The 26,304-nt window shown below is 35.5% G+C and overlaps 1 protein-coding gene across 1 annotated transcript in view; it reads left to right on the top strand.

Moving 5' to 3' along the window:
* The window catches only part of LOC148944034 (A disintegrin and metalloproteinase with thrombospondin motifs adt-2-like), a 74,342-nt gene extending 48,475 nt beyond the window's left edge, over positions 1–25,867 (top strand). The window contains exons 10-15 of the mRNA XM_089100325.1: positions 361–489; positions 1,717–1,879; positions 3,057–3,368; positions 5,584–5,701; positions 20,262–20,437; positions 25,545–25,867. Of these exons, the coding sequence (XP_088956451.1) occupies positions 361–489; positions 1,717–1,879; positions 3,057–3,368; positions 5,584–5,701; positions 20,262–20,437; positions 25,545–25,778 (1,132 nt within the window). The 3' untranslated portion in view covers positions 25,779–25,867. The remainder of the gene's footprint in view (positions 1–360; positions 490–1,716; positions 1,880–3,056; positions 3,369–5,583; positions 5,702–20,261; positions 20,438–25,544) is intronic.
* The last annotated feature ends 437 nt before the right edge of the window (positions 25,868–26,304 follow it).

The following is a 26,304-nucleotide window of genomic DNA, read 5'->3' as shown; positions in this document are numbered from 1 at the left end:
GGTCACGAGCGAAGCCTCTAATTTTTTTAAAGTAAGTAACACTGGGTTAATTTAAAAAGAAAGTATACATGTTCGATTCCCTGAAACAAACTTGTACGGGAGAAAATCCTCCTTAAAAAAAAAAAGAAAAAAAAAAAAAAAATCGCAATTAGAGCTCAACTTACCGAGCCCGAAAACCACCGAACCTCCAAACAGCACCCATACAATTTATAATATTTATATTCATATTCATTTACATGTTATAAAAAGAAAAAAAAAATCGAAATTATCTGAGCATACGTGGAAATCATTTTGACCAGGAGTCTCTCCAATACAGGAACATGACAGAGAAAGTAGTCTAATAAATTGTTTCTTTTTTAGCCTGGGTATGTTCCATGACAGTTCACAGAATTCTTGTCCTCAGGATGGTTTTATAATGTCACCCTCAAGAGGCATCAGAGGAGAAGCAACCTGGTCATCATGCAGTGCTGAAGTCATGTCCAAATTTAGGTAATTTTTAAATACCCGAAATTTGGTAAATAATCGATTTTGAAATGCCTGACAAACTGAAGTAAGAAAATGGTCCGTTCGCAAAGAGCCCCAGCTCATCATCATACAAATTTTCATATACTAAATCCCCATCAAGAACTCTCTTCTAGCTTCTTGCCGAAGTTTATGATTATTCACTACCGTGCCTATCTTTCTGTGTCCTGGCTTCTTCCCACCATAAGTTTTGTCCAGCACGAATAGGGGTAAAACCAGAGTATTAATATAGATAAACAGAAGCGAAAAGTTTGTTCAAAAATGAGACACATCAAAGCGCACTGACTAGAAAATCACTAATACGTCAGAGTAATATGTCTTCCATAGTCCCATTGTAATGCGCTAAAAGTTTGTCATTGCATATGCACGAAAGGCAGAGTTATGAAGAGAGGTCTGCGTTTGATGTGTTCCATAAAAATTTAGAGAGCCTTCGGTTTATAATTTAAAACCCTTGCCTCCAGGTTTCAAGGGACTATTTCAACCCCGATACCTTTTTATATGATCTTCAGACTATTAGACAGATAGATAGATAGATAGATAGATCGTGTATTTCCAAAGTCCAAGAGCCATATACACACAAAAATGTCTATCTGTCCCCTCCCCTCCTGGCACTTCCAATAGCTTCTATAGGCGTTTTCAGACACCTTTTGGAATATTCCTGTAAATATTCCTGTATATTCCTGTATATTCCTGTAAACTTTTTTGCAAATAATGCGGCTTACATACAAAAACATTGACATTTCCTGGGTGAAAACCGCAAAATCCAACATTTTTGCCACCTCATTACTTGAGGAAGTTCAGAAACATCATTTATTCTTATGTTCATTTTGTTTTTCAAGGATCCTTCTTTAATTTTAAATTATCTTTTTTAGTTGGAAACAAGTAAGTTATTTTAATGCGGATATCATTTGCTCGTCTGATTCAGTCTATGCCACTTTAAAGACCCATTTTCGGTCCACTATGTTAGGTTCATAAACAGAACACCTAATCAGGTACATGTGTCTATTAGACCATTTAAACATTTCTCCTGCGCAAATGCTATTTGAGTGAAAAGTCGTTGAAAATCTTACTATCAATTGACTTCAACTTCAGAACAAGTTTAAAAAGATCAGGTACCTATTGGCTTAACAGTGTTTTTTTTTTCAACTTTCAAATGTGTTGAGAGTTTATAACTTTTATGACATTTTATTCCAGTGAAACTTGCTTGGATGACTCCCCTTTCCCTATGAAACCCGAAAACGACCATCAAGCTAAGTATGTTATGGAGCCCGGGTCAGATGCTTATTGGACTCTTAACGAACAGTGTCAAGTGTTCCTTCAAGATCGCAACGCTTATTTTGCTGATAGAACTCTTGACGTAAGTTTTTTTGTACTTTTGTCTTTTTACTGTAATGATTTCTCGACTTTAGTAACGCAATTAAACGTATTGTTTATAAAGCTGTAATTATGTCTAATATTTTTTCATGTCTGACAAGCTATCCAAATTCGGTAGAAACAGATAGTGTGCAATCATCCTACTTCTAAGCCAGCTGCACTAGCACCAAAGGGGTAATAATATTCATTTTACCCTTCAACAGTCTTTCGAAATATAATATTTGAGGCCCCGACAACAGCGTAGTAAAAAAGAGGTGATATTTATATTCTTCTTCCTGTACTGAGGACGATTGAGTGGAGGTCCCGGACGGAACATTTGCATTTACTTAATTTTCGCTGGTTGTAATGTGCGTTTTCTACGCTTTCTCTTTCGATGTTCTTCATAAAAACATTTTACCGAAATTGGATCTAGGATTATAGCGTTTAAACACCTGATCTTCTACTAATTAATTCCACTATGTCTCAACTAAATATTTGCTTATTAACAGCTTGCAATTTTTTATTGTTTAGATTGCTATAGAAATACTTTCACATGGAATCACCACCTTAATTAAATTATGTGCCCCATGGCAAGATGCTGCAACTGAGTTCGAACTACAAGCCCCACATTACTAAGCAGAGATCAATTCCGCTGGGCCCCCACAGGACCAGTATTAACTTTCTACCCTCATTTATTCCAAGTCAATGCGGCATAGTCTTCTTAACATTAACTTTCAATTTTTGCCCCTTCAATTCTCAAATACTCGCAAAAATTTATCCATTTCAATAACATTTTATCTAGGATATTCAAATCATATGCATAACCCGGTTATTTGATGCAATGTTCACCCAGAACCTTTGCAAGTCAAATCTATTAAGTTGAAATTGAAACTGGCAATAAGTGTCTCATTTCTATAGTAGTTCATGATTTCATTTACCATGGCAACGAAAATTCCCGAGATGAAAGGTTGGAACAACCTCACTATTTCATTGTAAGACTTTTTAATAAACCTTTAAGATATTTAATAAATACATCTAAACTTACCATAAGCGTTATTCTTTTATTAGATGAATACGTATTTTGACACATTGTGTCAACAAAGCCGGGTTTTCCCAGATATTTCCCGGAAAACTTGCATCTTTAAGTGGAGGAAGTCCTTATTAATCATTCCTTTTTTCAGAAAGTTTGCTACAGCATTAAATGCAGAAGCTCATCAAGAGATGGTTACTACCTTGCAGGACCGGCACTGGAAGGCACTCCTTGTACCAATGGAAAATGTAAAAGTGGTGAATGCAAAAGCTTTGCAAGGTCAGGGGTTGTCACCGATGGTGGCTGGTCTGACTGGTCGGTCAGACCATGCAAATCTTCCTGCATTGAAGCATCAAGAGGGACGGTACTTATGACTAGAGCTTGTGATAATCCAAGACCAGTAAATTCCATCAGCGGCTGTGATGGATCAGCTACTAAAGTTGAAATGTGTGATGACAATGACGTACGCATTTTCAGATAATTTTTTGAATTTTATAGTTGAAAACATTCTAAAGTTCCAGAGAAAAACATATAAGTATAGTTCAGAAGACCATTTATAAGATTTTTTATTTTTATTTTAAACAAGGACAATATAAATCCTGCACCAAAATTATACTGCTAATATTTCTTAATTAAATTATATTTCTATAATTAAAATATTTATAATTGCAATTATATAACTATAATTATATATATAAATATTTCTATAATTAAAATTATAGTATCAATTATATTTTTGCATTTTACTTTCTTTAAATAGTGCATAAACAGTCAAAGAAAGTTCAATTTGAAAATAAATAGTTTATTTCTTTGGAAACCTTCAATAAATTTTTTTCTATAAGAACATCCAATATTTATGTTAAGAAACGGTTCTATATGCTTGAATGTTCTCTTGAATCGGTTAAGCGAAAAGCCATGTTGAGCGGTTACGAGTACATGTGTAAGAATCCTTTTGAGTAAAACAATTTTTTAGTCCATGCTCTATATTGTTTTTTTAAGTTTAATTACTAAATGGAATATTTACTGTATAGATAAATAGATAGATAGATAGATAAGTGTATTTTATAGCCAAATATACGGCCATAAACACAGTAAAATAACATACCGAAAGGCACAAATAACCTAAAATTTGATCAGCGATCATCATAAAACACTTAAGTGAAATACTACATTAACCTAATAATAGTAATATAATAATATACATTCGGAAACATAGTCATTTAAAAGAATACTTAACACTTGGAAAAATACATAAATAAAACATTACATTTACTTTTTACTAAGATTTTTTTTTATTTTATTTTTTTGTTATTATTATTTAAGAAGATTTTCAGATATCTTGCTATTTCACAAATAAACTGAGGCGACGTACTATTTAAAACACCTAGAAGTATCAACTCATTTTTTCCAAATATCCCTTTTCTTATCGTAGAGAGCCCCTGGCACCGGCTCAAGCAATGCAATAAATAATCTTCTTTAACTCTGTAAAGCGGGCAAGTATATCTGTCTTCATTAGAATATCTTTTAAATGTATATGCGCTTTTGTTCAACTAATGTTATAAAATGCTATGGCACAATGCTGTTCACTATTAAAAGCTTAGTTATGAACAGGAGTTTCTTTGATGAAACATAAAACTGTATTTTTCATTAGGTTAATTTCCTAAATTACATTGAGAAATTATCATTAACCTGACAGGGTTTCAGGCGTCAATCTGAATTCCGGATTTTTGGATTGTAAAAATTTGCCTTTCAGAATCTGTCCGAAACAGCAAAAAGCTGTTAATGCAACACCCGAGATTTGCTTTTAATCATCCTGATTGTACTGTCTATAAGATTCTTCAGTGTGAAAGTTCAATATTTGTATTGCAGTTTGTTCCGGCTTTCGCTGAAAAATAAAGAAAAAAAAAGTTTGGCAAGAATGGAATGATCATACCATTAAATGAGCGATCGTTGTTGGGAGTGAAACTTTTTTATTAAATATCTCAGGAATTATGAAGGTGTAGTTATCTTTGGAAATCAACAGGTTGTTAATCTTTGATTTTAGAACACAAAAAGCGTTATCAAATTTAACTAATTGGTTTACTTTCTTATTCGCACGGTTCTACTTGGTAACACTGACAAAAATTTGGTACTGCCCTAATAGCTTTGTAATTTCGAAACAGCCAACTTTGTGCAAGTTTTAAATATGTTATTTATCTGTAGCCCTGCCTTTTGAATTTTCCAACGTGAGACTGCAGTATTACTATCATTCGGTATATGAGATTTATCTTTATCCATATACTTAAATGAATTTTGTAACAAATTTGAAATACAAACGTATTTTAAATACAGTTCTTCTTGTTAATTTATCCTACTCATTTTAAAGTAACAAACAGGCTATATCAGTGCTCTCAGAAAGCTAGATCTAATAGTAAAAAACAACAAACCAAATTTTTCCCGCCACAAAGCCCCGAGAAACGGGTGAAATTTTCAAATGCCAGGAGAATTTTGCGAAAGTTGTACGATGCGTGAACTTTTTCGGGAACTAAGCTAAAACTAAAAATAGGCATAAAAAAAAATCTATATATCAAGCATGTCCAAAAATAATGTTTCTCAAACTTTAGGTTTAGGGAGGCAAAAGCCCGGCTTGACTTACCTACCTGGCTAAGAATATAATATATATGTATTTATTGTTACAGATTTGTCCAACAAGAAAGTCTGTTACAGTCTATGCGACAGAGAAGTGCAAAGAATTTGCCAAGTTCTCTAAAATCATAAGACACAATGCTCCAGGCTCACAGCAGACCCATCTACAAAGTAAGTTTTGTTCATATTCTTCTCTAGCACTAATGGCACACAGTTTTTAGCGGCATATGTTTACCGTGATTTATTTATGTATTTGTTTTTCTAGAGTAAAGGAATTAGCAGGATGCTAATCCAACATTGGCTGCCCTTAGATTGCAAAATTAGCATGCTGTTACCCCAATTTTTACCCTGTTGCATAATGCTTAGAAACTCTTGCTCATTACGTTTTACTTATGTATTAGATTTCCTAGGTTAAGGGACAGACTAGCTGCTTTCCTGACTTTAGATGCCTTCGGTTACAAAATTGGCAATCTGCTATTCCTGTTTACTGCATAACACTTCTGAAACCATTAGAATGGAAGTATCTCAATAGAAATACAAAAAAAGTAAATAAAAATTAATTGTATATAAGAATGGAATAGTGACGTTACGATAATGAGCAAAGTAGGGCCAAAGGCCCGAATGTCAACCGTACTGTCATCAGAATGCATTTGCTAGGGTGGAAGGCCCAAGACAAAGGGAAGGAAGAACTTCTGCCCTTGCCAATGACAGTCTCTGGTATTTGGCCCTTTCAGAAAATGGTATCAGGCGTTCAGCCGTCGTAAACATAGACTGACAACACCTCTCAACGCTTACTTGACTCACTACTGGTAGAAAATTGAACACTCTTGGCCCTTATTGGGCCTATTTTAGGACTGAAACAGGCGACAGTAATAATGAAGCTTAAACAACACTTTGTATGTAAAGGAGCCTATATAGAGTACAACTTATAGGCTCTTTTGTTACAACCTAAAGAAACCGTCCTCAAGATAACGTTACACTTTGAATATCCCTAGTTGAATATTACTCAATAGATGCCAGAGGCCACCACATTCGGTGTTAGATTGGGGAAGAGGTATCCCACAGATACAAACGAACGGTATCTCTTGTTTATATTAAATAAAAAAAAAACAAGTTTTTTAAACTGAAAGTAAGGAGCGACATTAAAACTTAAAACGAACAGAAATTCTTCCGTATATGAAAGGGGCTGTCCCCTCCTCAACGCTTCGCTTTTTACTCTAATTTTACAAATTTTACAAATTAGCTTACGAAACGAACTTCTATATTCGTATATTTTTCTTCTGGTAAAAAATACGTTGCAGATATAGTTGCAGATTTTTGCAGATATGAGCTTGAAACCTATGTAATAGGGTTATCTGATACGCTGAATCTGACGGTGTGATTTTCATTCAAATTCTTTCACTTGTAGGGGATGTTTCCCCCCCTCTTTAAAAAATCGGGTAAATTTTCTCAGGCTCGTAGCCTTTGATGAGTAATACTAAACTTAATAAAATTTATATATTTAGAATCAGCCTTATAAGCACATTCTTTTGATACATTTATTGACATCAGAATTCCGTTTTTAAAAGTTTCGATCACTATTGTGCCATATCGCTTTTTTTTTATTGTTTTTTTTTATTACGTATATGTTATTACGTATATGGGAGAACGTATTACGTTCTCCCCTTAGTCAATACCACGCTCTTTACGTTAAAAGTTAAAAAAAATTTAATTCACAAACCCCTGAATCACAAAGACCGTTTAATTAGAATAGATAGCTCTTTTGAAAGCACTAAAAAAAAACTGTAGCGTAAAGAGTGAGGTATTGACTTGCGGGAGAGCCCCCTCATATACGTTATAATTTCTGTTCGTTTTAAGTTCTAATGTTGCTTCTTATTTTCAGTTGAAAAAAACTTGTTTTTTTTAAATTTAATTTCTGATCATTTTTAAAATAATACTTGGAAATCCAGCACCCCCTTCAAAGAGATGTCCCTTGCCCCATAGAAACATCCTCCATGGAAAGATTATCCCGAGTAACCGTCTCCTCAAGCTCCACACGACAGAAAAAAAAATCCTTCCTGAAAATGTCTGTATACTTCCCAATAACCAATAAATAATGCTGGTAAGTCCGGCGCCCCCTTCATGGCAATTTACCTTCCCCCATGAAAACTTCCTTCATGGACATATCCTCCAAACTAACCCCTGACCCTCCCACCCCCACTACCAGAAAAAAACCCTCCTGAAAATTTCTGTATACTTCCCAATCACCAATACCATATGTTAACATTAGGTAAAGTTCATAACTTTCAGCCCTCCTCCCAGGGACTTCGGGGGATTAAGTCATCCTAAAAGACATAGTTATCATATTCTCGACCATGCTGAACAAAATGGCTATCTTAAAATTTTGATCCGATGACTTTGGGAAAAAAATGAGCGTGGGAGGGGTCTAGTTGCCCTCCATTTTTTTGTCACTTAAAAAGCGCACTAGAACTTTTAATTTCCGTTCCAATGAGCCCTCCAGCGATATTCTAGGACCACTGGGTCGATAAGATCACCCCTGAAAAAAACAACAACAAGTAAACACGCATCTGTGATCTTTCTTCTGGCCAAAAATGCTAAATTCCTCATTTTTGTAGATAGGAGCTTGAAACCTCTACAGTATGGTTCTCTGATACGCTGAATCTGATGGCGTGATTTTCATTAAGGTTCTATAACTTTTAGGGGTCTTTCCCCCTTTTTTTGAAAATCAACCAAATTTTCTCAGGCGCGTAACTTTTGATGGGTAGCCCCAAACTTGATGAAAGTTATATATTTTAAATCAGCATTGAAATCTGATTCTTTTGATGTATCTATTGGTATCAAAAACCCATTTTCTAGAGTTTCGGTTAACATTGAGCCGGGTCGTTCCTTACTTACAGTTCGTTACCACGAACTGTTTGATTCCAAAAAAGGCTTGGTTCTCAGAGCAGTATCCTGGATATCTTTCCTTGAGAGACATGTAATAACTATATATCCGGAGATGTTCCCCCCCCCACAGCCTCCGGAGGGGGGGAGGGTTGCAAATTATGCAATCTGACCAATGTTTAAATACAAGGTTTATACTCATGGGCGTAAAAAAAGGGGGGCAGGGGAGGGCAGCTGCCCCCCTAGAACTTCAAATTCACGCTATACATTAACGAGAACTTTTCGTATGTTGGAATTTTTGTTGGATGTTGGGCAGGGGAGGGCAGATGCCCCCCCTAGAACTTCAAATTTACGCTAGACATTAACGAGAACTTTTCGTATGTTGGAATTTTTGTTGGATGTTACCTGGTAGATGGCTAAAAAAGCTGGAAACAAACAGAAATTTCCAAATAACGTTTGCGATATCAACATTTACGTTTCGGTCTTCAATATTGGTTTTCGGTACAAAACGTAGAAGAGAGATTGGCCCACAATCTGCAGGTTTTAACTTGTATAATTCTCTATGAGCTGATTCAAGCGATAAGAAGTTGCTGAGCATACTAAAGCGAAAGTAATTCATTCAGCACTCTCCGTGAAAAAGACAATTAGGAATATTCAGCCACTTTTCCACCTGGATGCCTCTCTATCCAAGTGGTCAAGTGTGCCAAATCTGGGCCATCCCGGCACTGGTTCGGCCGTATCTGGCTTATGTTTGGCCGCCGGACAAAAGAAAAAGAAAAGTCACCAGGGGAACATTAAAGCTTGTTTTTTGGCTCTAAAATTAAGAAAGAATATGGTCAGCATAAAAAATTACAAAATGAAATTCAATATGGTTTAAAAAACAACTCAAGAGTATTAATTTATAATTACATATTGACTGATCAACACCAAAAGTAAGCCGCTCCGCTAATCTTGGTGCTCTACCTGTCAGTGGTGGCAGTTTAATTTCAAACTTCTGTCTTTAAGACAATATCCATCTCATCAGGTAGCGCAAAGTCTCTTGCTTCAGTCTCTTTTCAAAACTGGACTTTAAGTTCTTCAGTTGCTATTTTTTCAAATATCTTGTTTCAAATGTCTTGTGGTCTGAACATGTGTTTATATAGGCCTCTCTCCAAGTGGTTAAAGAAAGTTCCTACACTGTGACGGTTGAAAGCAGTTGTCCGTCATAGGCTTGTACTTTTTGGCGTTCTTACTGATAGAGTTTTAAGGCAATCCATAAAACCACGGTACCAATCTTTACCTGTAATTCCTCCACTGTCTCCACTGCCTTTGCAGTTCCTTTATCCGGTACTTTTATACTTTTAATAATGGCATAAGTGTATGCAAATTTACACGCTTCTAGGGGAATACAGTCGAAAACATATCAGCTATCGTTGTCAAGTAAGTTTTTAGTCTTTTTTCTTGTTCCTCTGTAAATATTTATCATGTGTTGTAACAGGGTGTAAGGAAACTTAGGTCCAGACTTTTTAGAGGGATATTCAGCTTCTCAACTTTTTTTTTATGTAGTCTTGCAGCGTTCCTCTAGAGACAGCCGCGGCACTTCTAGAGAATCCAACTGACTTCTTGTAGAATAAAACAGAAAAAATTGCTGTTTTATTTTCTTCTGGATCACAGCCACTTTTCTTCTTTTCTCTTCTGTTTTACTTTAAGCATTTTATCTTGAATGAAATTTAACAGGAAAAAATCGAACTTCAGTTCACCTACTATTTTGACAGGACTAAACAACGCCAGAATTGACACAGTTTTGGGTTTTAAGCTTGCCTTCAACCTTTAAATATGCTGTTTACACAGTCTTTACAAGTATAGCCCACTTTTGAACACCTTGGTACGGCATGCTGAATTTACCTCAGGTATTGTGGCCGAACATGGGAGTTCACTATCCCGTAGGATGAAAAAATACTAACAGCAAACTGGTGAAGATGGCACGTCTCGGAAGCTGCCAAAAACAGGCAAATAATAAGAGAATACAATGTGAGTTTACAACGCGAGTTTTCTAGTATTCGTAATTAGGCGTAGGCTTTCAGACAAAATTGAACAGAATTCCAGAGTTAATCACCTTAAAACTTGATCCAATCTGATATTTTTAATAAAAGATTAACTTAGGTCAGACATTTTAAAAACATACACTGCCATCTGTCAGAGCTTTTATAATCCACCAGAAGCCCCATAGGTTCTTATATTGAAACTGTTTGCTTTGGCTAAACGTGGGCCAGTCTCCCCTATACCAATTTTGATATTTAATTTTGCCCCACGTTAAACTTTTGAGTTGAATTCTTAGAAGAAGCTGTTATCTAACCATAATTTGATTTTTGTCAAATTGCTTTTGTGGTGTTTATTATTTCTGGAAATTGGAAGTTGGATAGAGGGTCTCTTATATTATACTGTTGCAGGAAAAGTAGAACATGGAAAATGTTAAAGGCCGAGTTTTAGCGAAATATAGAATGACTAGTTTCTAAAGACCTATATTCAAAGGACCTCGGGAAGTATTAGTAAGACCGCTCGCCCCGCCCTCACAGACGCGGCTGCCCCCCTCTACACAAGATGCTGCCTACACCCATGTTTGTACTACTAACAGGGAAGAATATTTGATCCTGGGTGTCTCCAAAAAACCGGAGGTATTAAGCTGAAACATCAAAGGGAAATGATGGAGATGCTGAACTGCATCAAAAGACCCTTTGCGCATCTAGGTTTTCAAAAAGGCAAATATACAACTCCTTGGGAACGGTTAAGGGTACCAACTTGAGACTTTCGGGGACATTACTACCACTAATGCTGCGACTACTTACGTCTGTAACGTCTTCAACTACCACTACTGGTGACTTTTACTACGACTACTTATGGCTGCGACTGTGACTACTTGCGACTGCAACTAATTGGGGTTGTGACTGCAACTATGTTTGACTGTGACTACTTCTACTTGCGTTTACTTTCGTAAAATGTTAAAGCGAAACATTAAAAAAATCAAAACACACTGGGTTTATACTGATTGTCAAAAATTTATATCAGCAACATCTCAGGAACGGCTGAGGGCATGAAGTTGAAAGGATTAAGGCATATCGAGAAGGAAGCTGAAAAGTGATTGGTGGACAACCAAACCTTCCTCCCTTTTTTAGATGCTAATCCCCCTCAAAACTGGTCGAAATTTGGAAATTGCTTTATTGCCCAAAATAGTTAAAAGGTCTAATAACTATGCTTCCAAGGATAAACTGTTCCCAACAGCCTTTGAGAAAATGGCTGCAAATAATGCAGTTTCCCCATTGTTTATATACAGGATTTATCTCTGAGAAAGAGAGGAATATTTAGTCTTGAGTTGGTTAAAAAAAGCTAAGGGTTTTAAGGTGAAACTTCAGGACGTGTTGAGGGTTATAGTGAAAAGAGATTGAAGGGAAAACAGCCCCCTTGCCATTTTTGATTCCCTCGGGAAGCCAAGCCTCCCACATCCCTCGGGAGAAGGGTCAAATTATTCGAGGGCAAATTATAAAATATGCCCATTATATACTTACAGTGCTTTACATTGGGATAGGGGGAAATTTATGTTCCCGGGTTTTTCCGAAAAGCCTAAAGGTATTAAGGTAAAGCTTCAGGGACTTTTAAGAGCGATATTGAACTAAATTCAAAGACACTATATGTATCTAAGTTATCAAAAGTCAGATCTGCAATATCTAAGGAAGAGCTAAGGGTATTAACTTGAAAGTTTCAGGTCAACTACTACTGCAACTACTGCGACTGCAACTACGACTAATTGTAATTCCGACTACTTGCGACCGCACTTAAAACTACTTGTGACTACTTGCAACTGTGACAACTTACAACTTTGACTACGACTACTTGTGACTGTGACTACTTGCGACAGTGATTGCGACTACTTGCCACTATTACTGCTACTGTGACTGCGACTAATTGTGACTGAGGCTACTTTTGACTATGACTACGGTAACTAGTGACAACTCGCATCTATGATTACTTGCAACTTTCACTACGACTAATTTTGATTTTGACTACTAGCAACTGCAACTGCGACTACTTGAGAGTGTGAATTTGACTAATTACAACGGCGACTACAATTATAACTATTGGTGGCTACGACTGTAACTACTTGCATCTGCGACAGCCCCTATTTGCAACTACTTCTGACTGTGAGTACATGCGACTTTGAGCAAATGCAGCCACTTATTATAGACTACTAATACTACTACTGCGACTACTACTGTGGTTACGACTGGGACTGCAAATACAACTGCTACTTCTTATACAGTAACTAGAACTATTGGACTAAATCAAAAGAGCTTAAGTGCATTCTACTTTTCGAAATTGCATTGTGCATCCTAGTTTTCAAAACGGCTTATCTGCAATATCTCAGGAGTGGCTATGGTTAATAAGTTGAAAATTACCGGGAATGCTTAGGGGCAGGTTGAACTGAATCAAACGACTGTGAATCCAGGAGCTCAAAAGGGCGTTTTTGAAATATCTCAGGAATTGTTAAGGGTTTTAAGTTTCAACTTTCAGTGAATATTGAGGAGGATGTTGCGCTAACCAAAAGATACTAGTTGCACCATGATTGTCATTAGGTGTATACGGGCAAATCCACATTGATTTCGGTAGCCGCTTATGGTAGTTGAAACTTTCAGGAATGGTAAGGAGGATGTGAAAGTTCACGGAGTAGTTGGAATTTATGGCATAAAAATGCACTTTTTAAGGTTCAAGCATACTCCCATTACCTACACAGGGACTATAATAATAATAATAAAACGATTTTCTTTTTGTAAACGCCTGAAACCGTCATGCCGATCAGCGGCAGTTCTTGTCATAAAACTGGGACTGACCAGTTTTCCTCAATAGTGGCTGATGTGCAAGTATACATCACTGCGTATAATTTTACAAAGCCTCAAATGAATTAACTTAGTTAAATGAAGCTTTAAAATGAATCGTTATTTGAACCATTCATTTTGTATTGCTTTCACATCAAACAGTTCGTGGTAACGAACTGTAAGTAAGAAGCGACCCGGCTCAATAGCAGCCTAAACTCTAAACAATGGAATTTTGATGCAAATAGATACATAAAAAAAGAAGATTTCTATGCTGATCTTAAATATATAAATCTCATCAAGTTTAGTCCAACCCATCAAAAGTTACGAGCCTGAGAAAATTTGCCCTATTTTCAAATAAAGGGGAAATATACGTGGGAGGATCTTTCCATGGAGGAATTTTTCACGGGGAAAGCGAGTTTACATGAAGGGGATGCTGGGTTTCCCAGTATTATTTTAAAAACAATAAGAAATTAAATAAAAACAAGATTTTTCAACTGAAAGTACGGAGTAACATTAGAACTTAAAAAGAACAGAAATTATTACGCATATAAGGGGGTTCGTCCCCTCCTCAATACCTCGCTCTTTACGCTAAAGTATTTTTAATAATTTAAAAAGAGCTATTTATTCTAATTAAACGGCCTTTGTGATTCGGGGGTCATTCTTAAAGAATTGGACTTTAAACATAATTCAAACAAAAGTTAAACTGTAGCGTAAATAGCGAGGTATTGACGAGGGGGTGAACCCCACATATTAACTATATGAGGAATCTCACCCCCTCGTCAATGCCTCACTCTTTACGCTAAAGTTTGAATTTTATTAAATAATGGCTGATATAAGTAATAATTTGTTTGTGTTATTTTCCGGCCAATCTTAGCGTTTAATTTTACCTTGAGAAGCTTCATAACTATGATTTTCATGTGATAATATTAAATAATTTATTAAAAAATTAAAATAAAGTATTATTAAATTATATTAAATAAAATATTAAATAACATTAAATAAGCATAATTTGCACTTTACTGAAAAATTATAAATGTTTTTACTTTCATAACTTTAACAAATCAAATAATATTAACATTTTGATTACTAAATATCAGTATATGCATATTAAACTGACAATTCACACTCATTTGTATTTTTTCCAGTAAAGTGCAAATTATATTCTGGCCTTGGGAAGGTATAAGAGTTTTGAGCCCTACTCATGTTAATTTCTGCACGTTTTGAGTTTGACTCGGTTATTTTTTGTAATTTCTGTTCGTTTTGGGTTACATTTATTTATCGATGCTGATTTGTGGTAGTTTCACGCTTGGTAGATTATTTGATTTTATTTTTTGCTCAATTTTGTTTTAATGGAGCTCTTTACTTTTTTTGAAAAACTTATTTTGTGAAAAAAGCTTTTTTAATTAATTTCTGTTTGTTTTATATTGACATGGTCTTTTCAGGGAAAAAGAAAATAATACTTTAAATCTTTTCTTTTTTGAAGACTTTGTAGTTTGGCCTGCTGTTTGTATGCCAGAGAAAAATTTTCAGCAATTTTTAACAACATACATCCTTTTAAAAACCTGGACACAAATAGTAGTGTTTAATTCAGTTTCATACCTACTCTAGTTGACCTGAAATAGAAAACTTGATACCGTTCGCAAAAAAAATCTGCTTACTTTCTTTGATAGCTTGGATACACTTACGCTATTTTGATTTGGTTAAATTTTAAGAACATAGGTAGCCCCGAAAGTTTGAACATAATACCCTCAGTCGTTCTTGGGATACTGCTGAGGTGCCTTATTGGGAATTAGTAATAAAACAGTGCATTTGATTTAATCTTAAGGCAACATTTAGTTTTTAAACATAACGGGCAAATGGGAGGGTGAGCGTGGGAGGGGGGCTAGTCACCCTCTTATCACTTTCGACTATTAAAATGGGCATTAGTCCTTTTTATTTTCAATCGAATGAGCCATTTTCGAAGTTCCTACGACAACTCCTTCGTTACGAAGTGCCCTGGTCTAAAAAAAAGTAATAATACATTGTGCCCAGATCGATCTTTACTATGAAAATGTCAAGCCTTCCAATTACTTTCGACAATTAAAAAGGGCACTAGCCCTTTCATTTTTAAATTGAATGAGCCCTTTTTGAGTTTCTATGACGACGTTTTCTATAAGCACCTTATACGCCCCGAGGGCGTAACTTACAACCCTTGCCTTGAGGGCTTTGAAGGGGTTGTCATCCTCAAAAACCTAATTTCCAGAACTTTCAACTACTTTAGACAAAACGAATATCTCAAAATTTTCATTGGATGTAATTAGGGAATGTTAGATTTTAAAAGGGATTTAGTTGCCCTTCAATCACTTTCGACTATCAAAAAGTGCACTAGACCTTTCAATTTTCAATCAAATGAGCCCTTTTGAAGTTTCTACGACAAAACTTTCTATAAAAGCCTTATATGCCCCCAGGGCATAACTTACGACCTTTGCTCTGAGGTTTGATGGGGGAGGGGGATGGTTGTCATTCTCAAAGACCCACTTTCCAGAACTTCCAACTACGTTAAACAAAATTAATATCTAAAAATTTTGATTGGATGTGTTTGGGAAAATGGTTGGCGTGAGAGGGGGGTTAGTTGATCTTCAATCACTTTCTACTATTAAAAAGGGGTTTATCCGTTTCAATTTCAAATTAAATGAACCCCTTTTGAAGTTTCTACGACACTTCTTTCTATTAATAACCTCATAAGTCCCCAGCGCATAACTTACAACCCTTGCCCTGAGGGCTGTGGGGAGCGTTGTCATCCACAAAGACATAATTTCCAGAACTTTCAACTACGTAGAAAAAAATGGCTATCTCAAAATTTTGATTGTACGTGTTTGGATAAATGGTGGGCGTGAGATGGGGGTTAGTTGCCCTTCAATTACTTTTGACTATTAAAAAGGCCACTAGCCATTTCAATTTCCAATCGAATAAGCCCTTTTTGAAGTTTCTATGACAACGCTTTCTATAAAACCTTATATGTCCCAGGGCATAACTTACAGCCCTTGTCCTGAGAGCTGTGGGTGGTTGTCATCCTTAAAGACCTAATTTTCAAAACTTTCATCTACGTTTAAAAAATGGCTATCTACAAATTTTGATTAGATGTGTTTGGGGAAAAGGTGGGTGTGAGAAGGGGGTTAGTCGTCCTCCAATCACTTTTGACTATTAAAAAGGGCACTAGCCCTTTGAATTTCCAATTGAATGCACCCTTTTTCAAGTTTCTACGACAAGGCTTTTAATAAAAGCCTTATTTACCCCCAGGGCTTAACTTGTAACCCTTATCCTGAAGGCTCTGAGGGGAGGGGTTGTCATCCTCAAAGACCTAATTTCCAGAACTTACAACTACGTTGAAAAAAATGGCTACCTAAAAATTTCGATTGGACGTGCTTGGATAAATGGTGGGCGTGAGAGGGGGTTGGTTGGCCTCCAATCACTTTCGACTTTTAAAATGGCACTAGCCATTTAAATTTCTGATTGAACGAGTCCTTTTTCAAGTTTCTACGACAACGCTTTCTATAAAACCTTATATGCCCCCAGGGCATAACTTACAACCCTTTCCCTGTGGTCTGTGGGGGAGTGTCCTCCACAAAAACAAAAATATAAACGGTATATCTAACAACCCTTGCCCTGAGGGCTGTGGTGGGGTTGTCATCCTCAAAGACCTAATTTTCCGAATTTTCAACTACGTTGAAAAAGTGGCTATCTCAAAACTTTGATTGGATGTGTTTGGGGAAAAGGTGGGCGTGAGAGGGGGGTTAGTCGCCCTAAAATAACTTTCGACTATTAAAAAGGGCACGAGCCTTTTGAATTTCCAATCGAATTAGCCTTTTTTGAAGTTTCTACGACAACGCTTTCTATAAAACCTTATATGCCCCCAGGGCATAACTTACAACCCTTTCCCTGTGGTCTGTGGGGGAGTGTCCTCCACAAAAACATAATTTCTGTCTGGAAATCAACTACGCTGAACAGAATGGTTATCTAAAAATTTTGATTGGATGTGTTTCGGGAAAGGATGGGCGTGGAAGGGGTGTTAGTTGCCTTCCGATCACTTTCGACTATTAAAAAGGGCACAAGCCACTCCAATTTCCAATTTAATGAGCCCTTTTCGAAGTTTCTACAAAAACTTCTTCGATACGAAGTGCCCTGGTCTCAAGGAAAAAAATAAATAATAATACATTGTGCCAACATCGTTCTAATATGCCCCCAGGGAATAACTTAAAACCCTTACCCTCAGGGCTGTGGGTGAGTGTCCTCCTCAAAAATATAATTTCTATCGGGAAATCAACTACACTGAATAAAATGGCTATCCCAAAATTTTGATTGGACGTGTTTGGGGAAATGGTGAGCGTGGAAGGGGTGTTAGTTGCCCTTTAATCACTTTCGACTATTACAAAGGGCACTAGCCGTTACAATTTCCAATCGAATGAGCCAAGTTTTTACGACAACTCCTTTGATACGAAGGGCCCTGGTATGGAAAAAAAAATAATACATTGTGCCAAAATCGTTCTTTACTTAGGCAGCGCGATTGCGCTGCCTATGATAGGGAACTGATATTCGGTCAGGTCAACTTACAGTATAATTAATATAATGCCTTCAGCTGGCTTGCGTGATTTTTATACACTGGTTTTTATGTATAAGTGTTGTTATGGGTGCCTTCCAGACTGTTTTACAGGAATATTTCGGGAAAGATCCAATATTCATTGTCACGAAACTCGGACAAGTGGAAATATTGAGGTTCCTCGCCTAGTTTCTAGTAGGACTGCCTTTTCCAATATTTATAGAGGGGTTAAGCTGTGGAATAAGCTTGTCCCAAGTACCAAGGAATTACCCATTAATCAATTTAAATCTGAGCTACGAAACATATACATATAACATATAATACCTTCGAAACAGATTGAGATTGATGGAATTAAATTTGACAGTTATTGTTTATTGTTTTTTTTTGTTTTTTATTGCTTTGGGATCATGATATTATTTTGTTTTATTATGTATGATTTATTTAAATAAGTTTATTTTTTAGTACACAGTTTCACCCTTCTGCTTATTATAGATTATACTTGTAGTTTTTTTTTCTATTTGTTTTTCTATTTTTTAGTTATTTGTTGTTAGTAGCACACCCTCGCAAGCGACTATTTTTGTGTGCTACCGATTGATTTTGTCTCTGTTTTTTTTTTTATATAATAAATTGCTATTACTACTATTATTACTATTACGTATATGAGATGGGTTGCCTCTCGTCAATAGCTAGTTCTTACGCTAAAGTTTCTTTTTTAACTTTTAAAATATTATTCTAATTAAACAGCCTTTCTGATTCCGGAGTCATTCTTAAACAACTGGAACAAAAATCAAACTTAGGCTATTATAAGCTTATTATTAGTTAAAAAAAAGTAAAATTAATCTTCAAACTTTGTTTTAATTATTCATATACTGTTAGCCAAATTCGATACCTGCATTAATTCGAAAACATTTAGAAATTAAATAAAAAAAAAGTTTTTTTTAACTGAAAGCAAGGAGTGACATTAAAACTTTAAACGAACAGAAATTATTCTGTATATGAAAGGGGTTGTTCTCTACTCAACGCCCCACTCTTTGCGTTAAAGTTTTTTATTGTTTTATAAAGAAGAGTTTTGAGAAAGAGTCAAACTTTAGCGTGAAGAACGGGGCGTTGAGCAGGAAACAGCCCCTTTCATATTCGGAACAACTTCTGTTCGTTTTAAGTTTTAATTTAATATATTTAGGGACAATTGCGCCACTTGCGGTATTACTGTTTCTGAAACTGGAAAGCTCAATATATAGTTTTCAATAATTTTAAATCAATAAACTCGGATTTATCATCCGATGGCTTTTTGGAAACATTTGGGGAAAAATTGTGTTTTGCACCACAAATTGACAGGGAACATCAATTTGCTGTGGCACAATATTTTTGATACTTAAAAAGGGCTAAAACTTTTAATCTAAGTTCGAAAGGGCTTTTTTTTTAGTTTTCTAGGATCATTGGTTCGATATAATCACCCATGGAATAAAAAACAAATAAACGCTCGTTCTTGATCTTTTCTTGGAAAGAATGCAAAATTCCGCAGTTTTGGAATTTGTGGTGCTTGAAAACTCCGCCACAGGATTCTCTTATACTCTGAATTTGACGATATAATTTTCGTTGACATCACATACTCTTTTGCGTGTGTTTTACCCCTTTTTTAAAAATAGTGCAAATTTTCTCAGGTTCATAGGTTTTGATGAATAAATTTTAACCTTTAATCTAACCTTTAACCTTTAACCTTTAATAAATTTTAATCTTTACATATTCAGAATTGAAAAAAAAAATCGATTAGCCAGTTTTGCTCTTTACTTAGAGTTCGTATTTTCGCAGACCATATTGACTCTCCATGACTTAAAATTAACATTTTAATAGGAACAAATCCTTTTTTTGACATTGCAACAACAACAAAAAATCACTGGATATATTAATCACATATACAGTGGTCGTCATCAGCAGATAAATACTTCAATCATGATTTTTGCTTCTCCAGAGGAAGATTACTTTAAAAGTTCTCGAAATTATCTGAAAATAAAGAAGTCAAACTATCTTAATTACTTCAACCAGGTGTAGTTAATTTTGAGTTTATCTGCTGATAACGACCACTGTATATGCGACCGAAATATCCAGAGATTTTGTTATTATTTCACTGTCAAATAGAAGGATTCGTATCTATTGAACTGTTATTTGTACATACTTAGAGTTTGTCGCCAAGAAGTGTTTGATGTTGTTATCAAAACTCTTTGTTTTAGAGGTTTGGTTACCATTAGCATGAGTCATGCCTTATTTACGTTTCGTTACCATAGACTGTTTTATTGACTTTTAATTCATTTTGCGTAAACGACCATTAAACTTCAAATGTTGTTGTTTGAGGCAACACACCGCGTGACCCTTCAACACCCCTGATTTTGTTCTCTGACAATATATTAATTAAATAGAATGATTTCAGGTCGACCATGGCAGGCCTGCTCTATTTTCTGCACACGGGAAGATAACGGTATGTGGTACACACCAAGGCTTGAGCTGAACGATAAAGGAGTGTCTGCTGCATTTCCAGATGGTACCTGGTGCCACAATGACGGCAATGAGGACTATTTTTGCATGCAACGCCAGTGTCTTCCCCAGGTAATATGATCTATTAGATTTAACCACAGTTGATCATTTCTTATAATAATTTTATATTATTTTAACTTATAATATTTATATTATTTTTAAATTAGTTTCTGAAAAAATTAGGGGCAAACGCTATACAAAACCGTTTAACAGGAAAATATATAATCATAGATATAAGAATAAAATTCCACTTAAAGAAAGATTCTTTTTCTTTTCCAGAAATGGAAAATCATCGTTTACTCATCCTCAGCTGAAATTAAAAATTATGTAAAGGGCAAACACGCAGAGAAAAAAACGTTGCAATGATGCAACCGCCACCTAAGCAAAATGAGAACTAATCCCTATCTTCCAGGCTATTAATTGACTATCAAATTTACACTTTCCACTGGGATACTTATATCTATAAAATAATTAATATTTGACCATTGGTGCCCATAAGCTGAATTTTAAGGGGGGGGCTTATCTGGTCTAATCGGCACTTCTAGTGCTGTATAATAGAAACCTCAAAACAAAAATATAAAATATAAGGCAGCATCTTTCAGCCACGGGGGGAGGGGCTGGAGTCCCCCTCTCCCCCCATATGGGCACCCATGTATTTGACGCATTCTTGTTTTTGTTGTATTGTGTATATAGCCAGTTCTTTTCCCCTAATTAATTTTTTAATGGTAAAACTGAGAAACTACTACAATTCAACGAGATGAAACAAGAAACTACGAGATTGCTCATTGACTCCTTTATCCACTGATTAACGTGCCAGATTAACATAGGGTAAGGTCTCATAGAAACAAAGAAGAATTTAATCACATTTTGAGCCTTGTTTGAATTTATTACTATAATTCCGGATTTTGTACCGATCTTCATTGTTTTGGCCAACTTATCTCCCTCCAGTCCTAGTCCATACTTTTTCTTCAACTTTCCTCGCTAGAGAAGATCATATTTATCAAATTCCAACCATATTGATCCGCTCACTTAGTGCGAATCGACAAAAAACGAAAAGCCGTATCATAGATTTTGCTCTTGTCCTGCCTATGTTAAGAATCCTGTGCCTTTAATATTTCCTTTTGTTAATTTTTATCTACCCCCCAGCCACTTTGCATTAAACGGATGATCGTAGAAACACCGGAGAGGGTTCATTCAGTTAGCAGCTGGAGGTTCTGCTGCACTTTTGAAGAAAAATGATTGGAGGGGGACCAGGCTCTCTCCCACGTTTTCCTGCTACCCAGTACCCTTTAGCTCCCCAGGACATCTGATCAAAACTTTAAGATGGCCATTTTTCTCAGAGAAGTTGAAAAGCCCAATAAGTATGAATCCTGGGATAATATTGTCCCCCGCAGTTCCTGAAGCAAGGGCCATCATGAATAATGCAAATTGCTAACTAGCTACAAATACAGATATACTAAAAACAATTTATTTTTAACCCACAAATATAGAGAGAGAGAGAGAGGGCGGGAGAGAGAGGGGGAGAGAGAGAGAGAGAGAGAGAGAGAGAGAGAGAGAGAGAGAAAATGATTTACAACAAAAGCAGAGACTCAAGATGATGAAAAAGTAGGATTTGACTTACTCTAAATCTGACAGCTTTCTACTCACTACAAAAACTTTTTCAAAAACGTTATTTTTCCAAGTTATGCATTATCCTTGTATTACGTTACCATGGCAAGAGAAAAAGCAAAAATTTGCAGAAACGGAAAAATCTACAAATAGAAGCAAGATCATTATTTTTCAAATCTGGGTAAAACCAAGAGAGATATAGAATGATGAAAAAAAAACCCTGAAAAAAACAAAACAGAAAGTTTTGATTAACCAATTCTAGTCTTCAATCTGGAGTAGGAAACTAGTAGTTATCGAAAAGAACGTAAATTAGTAATTATGTTAATACCCTACCATTGAAAGAATAAGAATGAAGGGACAGAAAAGTTTTTACACAAAAGGAAAGAAACCTAAATGATATTGAACTTATCTGCATTCAAGTAAAAGCCAATATATGTAAATGCTTCGCTTATATAGTTTACTGATTTTGATATGCTTATTTTTCCAAGTATATCTACTTAAAACTAGAAGATCAGCAGCATACACTAGACATTAAACGTTAGCTAAACCGTAAAAAATAAGTTGGAGGTATATTCAGAAGTATTCAATAAATTGCTAATTTAAATAAATTATTGGACATAGCTCCTCGTTGTTGAATTCCCTTTCAAAAAGCAATACGTTGATCACAAACGGATCCAGTGACTTTAACTTCAGGAAATAAAGACGAGTGCCAATATATCAGCAAGAAAACGATGGAAATATTAACACCATTAGAAAATGAAATTTCATTAGAGAATGAAAGATGTGGAAACTGAATTGGCTCTAAGAAACGAAAATCTTGGAAAAATCAATTGCGCAGAAATGAATTTCATGTTTATAATGAGACCCACCCAGAAGAATAGAATATAAAATACGTTTGGCATAGCTGCATTCAACGCTATGTTGAAACCCAAGCTGACTCCCTCCAAAATCGGCACCAAAAGTAATATTAGAAAGAAGCGTCTATTTTAGCAATTAAAAGATATCATAATAAGACGAAAAGATGAACAATTACGGGGAGGTTTGCCTATTTAAGTATTGAAGTTACCGTGCTTCCCAAAAAGCTATCAGGTACAGTGACCACCCATTTGAAAAAATAATTGAGGAGCATTCAGGCTGAAGATGGTTCACTGAAATACCGGCAAGGTCAGTCAAGGAAGACTTCAGCCTTTTTATAACGGTTTCAACGGAACACTGAGACACAATAATCACATGAAATTGTATGATATTTAATCTAAATTTTGAGTCTGTAATTTTTGCAGATACGTCAAAAGGTCAAACGAGTATGCCTCTATGTTGAGGCCCTACTCGAAGTCCCTGTTGCAGTAGTCCTTAATTATGTAAATTACCTATTGTTCATTAGTAGGACTTCGAATAAAAATCAGTTATATTTAGTCTTGGTTGTCAAATCAGCTGGGAACTCTTATGGATCTTTCACTAGGAAAGATTACTAGGGTTTACTAAGTGTATGCTCTGGCAGCGACAAACATACCTGATCAAATAAAAAAAAAAACACTATATGCAACCGCGTTTTCAAATAGCTTGCTAATCGTTTAGGGTATCTGGTTGAAACTTTCCGGGAGTATCGGGGGTCAAAAGAACCTTAAATTTTTAATATGGGAGGGGGAGAAATAAATTGGAAGACGCTATGTGTATCCAGGTCCTCGAAATAGCGTATCTACAATAAAAAGCTAACCGATAGGGGGATAATCAGTTACTGCTGGGGAAAGGAAGGGAGGTAGTTTCGGCAGGGGGACTACAAATTTTGTTTGTATTATAAGCTCTGCTTGAAATTTTTTGCAATATAAGCTCCTATATGGCATAAAAAATTCATGGTTAAGTAGCGAGGTAAACCAAAGGTAACTATTTATCTGTTGGTAGGTTATCAAAATAGCGTGACTACAATACCTTCCAAGACTAATTTTAAACTTTCAGATTGATTATAGTGGGAAATTTGTTAATGATCGTACAGATGATTGGCTAAATTTTGAGCTAGGTGATGGAACGGCTAAAACTCGTAAATTCGAAACAAAAAAAAATTCCCAATAAGCAGCATGAATCAAATTTTGGCGCTTTAAGCCCTGTCAAACTAGAATCTATTCAAGGTGAAATAGCAATGTAAATTGAAAGACACTGTATTTATCCAAGTTAAAAATATAAGGTATCTTCAATGTCCCAAGAAGGGCTTGGGAAATCTAACTAAGACTCTTAGAAGGTGTTGGGGGGGGGGGTGTAAGTGGATCTCAGATTCTAACACTGGAGAGGCGACACACCACAAATCACGCCCTAGTTCATAGGAGGCTTAGGGGACTGTAGGCCTACTCTTGTATGTAGTAATTTTTGTTCGTTTTAAGTCTGACATGAGTATTCATTTTTATTTCTGTTTGTTTCAAGATTCATTTACCCATCCATAGCAGTGTGTCTAATATTTATGTTTGATGTGATTGTTCTTTCGTTTTGGGTTTCATTCATGTGTAAATAGTAATTGCTACTCGTTTTAAGTTAGAATCATTGTCTGACTTTATTTTTCCTCTTCTTTGTTATTAATATAGGTTTTCACTTTCCCTTAGAAAACTTTTTTAACGTTTTTTTTAATTATTAGCACAGAAGCAAAGCCTGTCGGGTGACATAAAATGAGAAAACTATGACATATATTCTAAACATATATTTCAGGACAGAATTACTAAACTGTATATAAATATGTCACTTTTTTTTTATTAAAATTGCTAACTGTATTCAATCTATAACGAGAAATACACGCTTGCCTTAAGGATTCAGGCATGAAAAAAAGAATGAAAAAAAAGAACTAAAACTATGTATAAACTCTAATGTGAATGTTGTGAACATGTGTATGTTCTAGGCTAGGTTATTATTTCTTCATAGATACTAACTATACTTTTTACAAATGATTGTTTTCAAATTAGTTATTGACTGGGCGTTACCATCATTACCAATTTTATAAAGTAAAATTTTATATTGTTTATTCTTTATCGTCAACCGTGGACAAAAAAATAGCCTCTTACGTGTAATTTCTGTTTTTCTGATCTAATTTCAAATTTATAGATACGCGGTATAAGCTTCCTAGACAAGTCTTATGTGGGTTGAATCCTTATTACCTTATTAGCAGGGGCGTCGTTTGGGGATTGCCCCCTCCCCTATAATGTGGAGAAAAAATATTACACATTACATACCCTTTGACTATCCAGATATGGACCCCTCTTGCCACCCTCATCCCCCCAATAGAAATGCTGGAGATTCGCCCCTGCTCATTACTTGTCCTTTCCACCATATCCCCTGATTGCTTGTCCTTTTTTAGTTGATTGTCTATTTAATTTTGTTTGTCTTTTGTATTCCTATTTTGTTTGCTAGATAATTATTTACTGTTGTCTTCTATGGCTTATAGATATAAAATAGTTAGTTGATTAATTGTCAGGATATATTTCTACCTTAGAAGCTTGTATAAGGGTAATTAATAAATGCGAGCGACAAGGTTTTATCCTCACCTTTAGCAGGGATGCTTTAATACAATGTACATGGTGATTTGTTTTTTCAGTCAAAGTCACTCGCTCGATCTTTCGAACCACTTTTGAAACCACTTGATACGTTTAACAATGCAGTTGATGAAGATGGTACACAGATTCTCCAACCTTCTCAGAAGACAAAAAACTATTTCTCTGTTGATGAAAATGGAATACCATTGATAGATGAGCTGGAAGAGAACCACCCTGGATCTGAGCATTTCAAAGGCGATGACTATATCATATTGGATAATTTAAATGAAATTTGATAATAATTTATTTATTTATATTTATGTATTTATTTGGGATGTTTTGGATACTAAATACATTCAGAGTCGAATATAAAGCTTATAATAAGTATTATTTGTTTGGTGATTAGCGATTCAAGCAACGTAAGCATTGCATAAGAATAGTCTAGAAAGCCCGTTCTAACACTTATTTGTTTTTAATCATGATATATCAATAGAATCATGCTTAAACACTAATTTTATCTTGGAGGGTAATATATTAATATTAGGTCTTTGTATCTTTTGCTCGATCCATTAACAGATCCAGAAATGTCTACTAAAAAAATTGGGGAGGGGGAGGAGGGGTAGGAGGAAATCTTTTTTTGAAAATCTAGGTAGAAAACAACATTGTCATTTATTGGACCTTTTCAATGAAAATACCAAAAAGAATATTTTTTCAGTTTAATACAAAAAATAGAGTGTCCAAATTGTAGAGTAAGATAAAACATCCAGGGGGGGGCAATTTCATACCCCCTTAATTCAAGTGCCCGAGTAAAAATGTAGCTCT

Source organism: Artemia sp. Qi Xiang Cuo, chromosome 14 (assembly GCF_049724085.1).
Source record: "Artemia sp. Qi Xiang Cuo chromosome 14, ASM4972408v1, whole genome shotgun sequence".
Classification (NCBI taxonomy): Eukaryota; Metazoa; Arthropoda; class Branchiopoda; order Anostraca; family Artemiidae; genus Artemia; species Artemia sp. Qi Xiang Cuo.
The sequence above is the reverse complement of the archived record's forward strand: the minus strand, read 5'-3'. Positions and strand labels throughout refer to the sequence as shown.